The sequence below is a fragment of the Lichenostomus cassidix genome, unplaced genomic scaffold (assembly GCF_008360975.1).
Source record: "Lichenostomus cassidix isolate B80296 unplaced genomic scaffold, HeHo_3.0 HiC_scaffold_42, whole genome shotgun sequence".
In the NCBI taxonomy this organism is placed as follows: Eukaryota; Metazoa; Chordata; class Aves; order Passeriformes; family Meliphagidae; genus Lichenostomus; species Lichenostomus cassidix.
Genome location: NW_028147241.1, coordinates 613,750 through 620,231, shown reverse-complemented (window position 1 = coordinate 620,231; position 6,482 = coordinate 613,750). Strand labels below are relative to the sequence as shown.

Sequence of the window (6,482 nt, the reverse complement as noted above, 5' to 3'; positions counted from 1 at the left end):
GCGGCAGCAGCGAAAGCAGCGGAGGCAGCGATAGCAGCAGCAGCAAGGGACCCTCTCCGTCCCTTTCTCCTGCTCCTCCTTTCCCTCTCCCGCTGTCCCTCACCCTCCGTCAGTGTCCCGCAGCCTCTCCCGGTGTCTCTATCCCACTCCCCGCCTCCTCTCCCGCTGTCCCTTTCCCTGTGTCCCCTCCTTTCCCGGTGTCCCTCTCCCCCTGCCACCCCGGGCCATGCCCCAGGCTCGCCCCCAGCCCCGGCCGGGGCTGCCCCCTCCCCGCCCCTGGGCCTCCCGCCGCGCTCTCGCCTCCGCCCGGCTCTGGCGAGCCTGGCTATGGCGCTGCTGGGCGGGCATCAGTGGCTGGGGCTGGGGCGGCATCGTCACGCTTTGGCTCCGCCTGTTCCGAGCCTGGCCCCGGCCCCGACGCAAGGTCCAGTCCCGACCCCGGCCCCAGCCCCAGCCCCGACCCCGGCCCCGGCCCCAGCCCCAGCCCCGCACCCGGCCCCAGCCCCGACGGCGTCCCCAAGCCCAGCCCCGGCCCCAATCCCGACCCCGACCCCGACCCCAACCCCGACCCCGACCCCGACCCCGCACCCGAACCCGGCCCCAGCCCCAGCCCCGACCCCAGCCCCAATCCCGCACCCGACCCCAGCCCCGATCCCGCACCCGAACTCGGCCCCAAGCCCAGCCCTTGCCCCGACCCCAGCTCCGGCCCCGTTACCGGCTCCTCCCGGGGCCCGCGGAGGACACACGCGGCTCGGCCGCTCCCGCCGCCTCCGCTGCGCCTTCCCCAGCCCGAGCTCCGCCGCTCGGCAGTCCGGCCGCCGGCCCCGAGCCGCCCGTGCCCCGTTCAGAGGGGGATGCCCGGCTCGGGGCGGCTGAGAGGCGGTCGGGGGCCGTGTGTGGCCCCGGGCCGAGCGCTGACGGCCGCGTGTCGCCCGCAGGGAAGGCGCAGGAGGCCCTGCAGGAGCGATACCGGCTTGGTGAGCTGCTGGGGACAGGCGGGTTCGGAAACGTCTACGCGGGGACGCGGCTAGCGGACGGCGCCCCGGTGAGTGGCTAGCGGAGGAGGAGGAGGAGGAGGAGGAGGGTGGGGCTCGGCAGGGCGGGCGGAGGACGAGGAGGAGAGCGGGCAGCGAGCTGAGCCTGCTGCTCCCCTTGGCTTGCAGGTGGCCATCAAAAGTGTGTCACGGAACCGCATCCATCATTGGGGCGAGCTGGTGAGTGCTCGGGGCCAGCGGCAGAACCCGGGGCATGCCGGGCGGGGATAAGCCTGGGCCCGGCAGGGTGGAAACCGCCAGGAGTCCTGGAGGGAGAGCGGGCGAGGGGTGAGCGGGGGAGGCAGATCATCCCGGGCTGGGTGAGGGGTTCCAGAGTCCCGACACTGATGGCATCGTGGTCCTCCTGCAGCCCGATGGCACCAGAGCACCCCTGGAGATCGTGCTGCTGGACAAAGTGTCCACTGGGTTCCATGGCATCGTCCAGCTCCTGGAGTGGGTTGAGCGCCCCAACGACTACCTGTTGGTGCTGGAGCGCCCGGAGCGGTGTCAGGACCTCTGGGATTTCCTGGCAGAGCGGAGGTTCCTGCCGGAGGAGGAGGCGCGGGGGATGTTCCGCCAGGTGCTGGAGGCCGTGCGGCACTGCACCAGCTGCGGGGTGCTGCACAGGGACATTAAACCAGAGAACATCCTCATCGACCTGTGCACCGGACAGGCCAAGTTGATTGACTTTGGCTGTGGCACCTTCCTCCAAGACACAGCCTACACCCAATTTGCAGGTGAGCCCTCCCAGGGGATGCTCCTGGGCATCTCATGGCCCAGCCTGGGTGTAGCACCAGGGCCTCCTCTCTTGCTGCCAGGCATGGGATTAACTCTTCAGCAAAGTTACTTTTGGGTGGGGGTAGAAGAGGGGCAGCTTGCAGCCCTGTTGACCACCTTCACTCCCACTGTGCCCTGGGCTGGGGCTGGGGCAGCCAGTCCAACAAAAACCCCAATGAGTGCAGCAGTGAGGGGGTCAGACCCCATGCCCCAGCCAGTTTGGTGTGCAGGTGAGGAAGGACTTGGACTGCTCCAGTCCCCTTGTTTGCCTTGGCTTGTAATTGTTATTTGGGGGCAATGCAGGGAGGGATGAGAGTGGTTTTTCCCACCACTGGGAATGGTTTTATTTTGCATGTCATGATTGGACCTCCCCAGGGCTTCTGCTGCCTCATTCCAACCCCAGTGGCTTCTTTTCCAACCCCAAGTTTGTCCATGAGTAACAGATTCTGGCGAGAGGGCAGCAGGTCACCCTGTGTTCCCCTGGTGCAGCCCCCACATGCCCAGGGATGCTGGGGCGAGGCTCTGGGAGCAGCAGCATCCCCTGATGAACTCCATCTGTATTCCACAGGAACCCTGTCCTACAGCCCACCAGAATGGACCCAGCTCAGATGCTACCACGGCGAGGCAGCAACGATCTGGTCCCTGAGCCTCCTGCTGTACCACCTGGTCGTTGGGAAGCACCCATTCAGGAGGGGCCGGAAGATCATCTGGGGGCGGATCTTGTTCCCACGACGGCTTTCTCAAGGTGGATCTTCATCTCTGTGGCACAGGGGGAATACCAGTGTTGGGAGAGAGCAGCAGGCTCATGAGCATCCTGCTCTGGCAGCTGCTGAGGAGGTGGCACATGTCCTGCTCTCCTCCAAAACAGAGAATCCATGAGGAAGTTTAGGCTGAGCTCTGAGCACACCCAGCATGGCCTGGGCACGGGAATGGGGAGGGGGCACATCGGACAGGACCCTTCTCCAACGGACTGGCATTTTCTGGTTTCTCTTCACAGAGTGCCAAGATGTTATTAAGAGGTGTCTGTCCATGCAACCCTTGGACAGGCCATCGTTGGAAGACCTCTTCGATGATCCTTGGATGCAGGATGTTCATGTGCCCTAGAAGAAGGAAGAGATCCACATGCACAGTTTGATCCAGGGGCCTGGCAGGTAACAGTTCCACACATCTCTTGGCAATAAGAAGCAAAGCAAACCAGACTTTTTTTGACCTGCTTGTAGCTCTGAGCAGGGATTATCAGAAGGGAACTTGCAGCTCTTGTGCTGGAGCTGAGCTGGAGATCTGCTCTGGCAAGCACTGGTGGCCACCATCCACCCTGGTTTGGGTTGTCTGGTTCATTGTTGTCTGGGGCCCTGGGCAGAACACTGACAGCCTGGTGTGGCCCCCAGGGAAGGAGCAGGAGCCCCTGGAGAAGCTGTACCAGGTGGAGCTACTGCTGGAGACACCAAGGAGGACCTCAAGGATGACAACGTCTTCCTTGACCTGGCGATGTGCAAGCTGAAGATGATCTACTTAAATTCTGGCACCTTCTTCTCTTTGGCAGGGCTTTGGGGGATAGTCTGGGGTGGTAATGAAATGGGAGTTGGGTCCTGGCCCTGCCAACAGCCCCCAGCACCCACTGTGCCCTGTGCTGGGGCTGGAACTGGGGGCAGCCACCCAGACCAAAACAAACCCCCATGGGGGGAGCAGAGGTTCAACTGCAGAAGCTGTGCAGTGGCTGGTTTGTTTGGCAGGGGAGGAAGGGCTTGGGCTGCTCCACTGCCCTCATTTGCCCTGGGTTACCATTATTTTATGAAAGCAATGAAGGGGGAAGGGAGAAAGCCTTGGTTTCCCTCAGCCATGAGTGGGTTTTTCCCTGGCATGGAGGGGTCAGTCCTTCCCTGAGCTCCTGATGGTGATAATGTAACTTTTTTCTTGTTTCTACTTTTTGTTTGTAATCGCATTAATTTGCTCTTTGGTTTTTAAAGGAAGAGCTCTCCCTGGTGTCTGGTCTGGATGGGGCAGTGCTGGGACCAGCTGTGGAATGGCTCAGATGTTCCCTCGGAGAAGGGTGAGGGCATCCTTTGGGAGAAGCTTTTCTTCCAGCAGCAGATGCCGTGAGGTGGATCCCCATCTTCTCGGCAGGGGTGGGATGAGGGCTCTGGGGAGATGGCAGCGAGCACAGGAGCATCCTGCTCTGGGCAGCTGCTGAGGAGGTGGATCTGCCATGGCTGGCTGGAGGCTGGGCACATGTCCTGCCCTCCTGCTCTCCTCCCAAAGGCAGCAATGATGGGGAGGTTTGGGCACAGCTCTGAGCTCAGCCAGCATGGCCTGGGCACTGCAGGCAGTTGGGACAAGGGGGACAGGAGCCTTCAGCTGATGGGCAGTTTCTGGTTTCTCTGCTTCCAGCAGGGCTCTGCAGATGCTGAGGCTGCTCTGGGCTCTGCCAGGGCTCTGCTGGGGCTCAGCCCTGGGCACGGCTGGGTCTGCTCTGCCCTCCCTTTGCTCTGACAGCTTTGCATCAGACAAGCCTGTTCTGAGCACACCGACAGAGCTTTCTGCTTGTGCAGGTGAGTGAGACTCTCCTGCAGGCCCAGAGATTGCAGTGAGGGATACAAATCAATTGGCAAGAACCTAAACACTCCACAGTCCCAGCAGAACGCCTGTATCTCCACAGGATGTTTTGTCTGTCCCACTCTTCATTCCGTTTTGGGTTGGAATTGTGCAATTGCACCTTCTTCCTCCTCTAGAAGTGCCACGAGTGAGCCAAACCTGGCAAGTGGGCTGTTGTTCCTAAGGCAGTGTAGTCTGGAGTTGATGGATGAAGAATTGCCCTTCTCCACTTCCCAACCAGAGCAAAAAGCTGTAAGTGGGACTTTGCATCTTTAAGAAACCCCTGACAATTTCAAAGGGAATGCACAGCTCATTCACAGGGTGAGAAGGAAGGGCATCTTTTTAATGAGATGGGGATCAGCAGAATTTCGATTCCCAGTCCTGCTTGGAGATGGCAGGGAAAAAAGCAATTTCTTATTGCTTCAACCAGAATTTAAAATAACTTAATATTGGAAACAAAGCCCAAAATCTGTTAAAAAAGGCTGCTGAGGCCAGTAAGATAGATCCATGCTATCAGCACATTGGCAAAGTAAATAACTGAGTTCCCTTTTACAAAAGATCAGTTACTTCTTAATCCAAAGTTACAGAAGATTTTAAACTACACACTTGAGGTTTGTTTTTATCTTTCACATTTCATCTAGTTTTTTTCTCTTTTCTCCATTTTTTTTCCTAAAACAGAAAACATGTGCTAAGAAAGAAATGCCCTTTGCTCCTGGTTCTCGTGTGAAGCAGTTCACTTCCTGCTGCCCTGGGGCTTGGGGCACTGTCAGCACCTCCTGCTTCAGCCACTGCTTCTGCTGGCATTGAGAGCAACAACCAAATTGTGGCTGATCCCGAGGGAGCAGCAGCAGTGCCTGGAGCTGATCCCTGAGTCTGGGGCAGGGCTGGACAAATGACCCACAGCAGCAGCAGCAGCAGCAGCAAATGGAGCTGACTTTGAGCACAGCCCCTGCCACTCTTGCCTCCTGTTTGCAGTGGTGTCACAGCAGCCTGAGGCACCTGGCAGCCCTCAGTGCCAGCAGGGACTTGAGATGGCAGGCCCTGGGCTCCTGGAGGTTGTGCAAGGAATGGAGCTGGGGACTCCCTGTCCATATGGAGCTTGCAGATGGAAAAGGCTGCTGTGCCCAGGCAGCTCCAAGGGCAGAGAAATGAGGATCTCGAGCACTTGATCTGGGCCAGTTCCACAGTCCTGGGCAGCAGCCAGCGAGCAGAGGGGGAACAGAGGGCACAGCAAGAGGGACAAAAGCAGTCAAGTGCAGAGACTGGAGAGAGCCAGACCTGGCAGAAGGAGCAGCTGCTTCATTGCCCTCTTGAAGAAAGCTCTTGGCTGTTTAGGAGCACTGAAAGGCATGAAGGGCAGAGAGGAGTTGACACCAAGCAATGCTCCTGTTTTCACACCCTCCCCTCTCAGTGTCCCAGAAGGAATTGGATGAACTGTATTCTTCTCTCTGAGTCATCTCGTCCACCATGAGCAGCTTAGCGCCAGGAACTAAAGGGCCTGAAGCCTTAGGCCTCAAGAGCTGACCAAGAGGGAACTTTCTGAGCAAATTAATGCTGCTAACATGGACCAAACTGAATGCAGTAGGTAGAATTCTGGAATTATCAAATCCTTTCTGTTGGAAAAGATCTCTGAGCTCATCAAGTCCAGCCATTCACCCAGCACTCTCAGCCCAGCACTAAACCACATCCCTGAAGTGCCAAGGCCTGAACAAGAGGCCTGACTGAGGCCTGAACAACAGGCCCTGAGCCAAAGGTGACCTCTCCATGAACCTTCCAACCAAAGGTTATCTTTGTATCCACTCATCAACAAAATATGCATGGCCATTAGCATTGTGATAGATGTATCCACTGATTAGTGGATCAGGTATTGACTTTTCTGTATTTAGAAGCTAAACAAGGTCACAAAATCTGAAATCTGGCCTGGTTTGGGGGTGTATGGTCAAAGTCAACTCCCTTGGTTCCTCCTTGAGCCCTGGCCAGGCTTTGGGAGAATCCAAGAGGAGAGAATGAATCCAGATGTTCCTGCACTGGAAGTGCTGTCAGTTTGTTTGTTCAGCACTATCCAAGCTGAGGTTGGAA

General features: G+C 58.2%; 1 protein-coding gene across 1 annotated transcript; it reads left to right on the top strand.

The window, feature by feature from the left end:
* Positions 1 to 327: 327 nt before the first annotated feature.
* On the top strand, positions 328 to 2,915 carry LOC146424125 (serine/threonine-protein kinase pim-1-like). The gene is made up of 6 exons (XM_085043941.1): positions 328 to 424; positions 939 to 1,045; positions 1,164 to 1,214; positions 1,405 to 1,771; positions 2,380 to 2,556; positions 2,809 to 2,915. The coding sequence occupies exons 1-6, from the start codon at positions 328 to 330 to the stop codon at positions 2,913 to 2,915; spliced, it is 906 nt and encodes a 301-aa protein (XP_084900067.1).
* Positions 2,916 to 6,482: the final 3,567 nt, after the last annotated feature.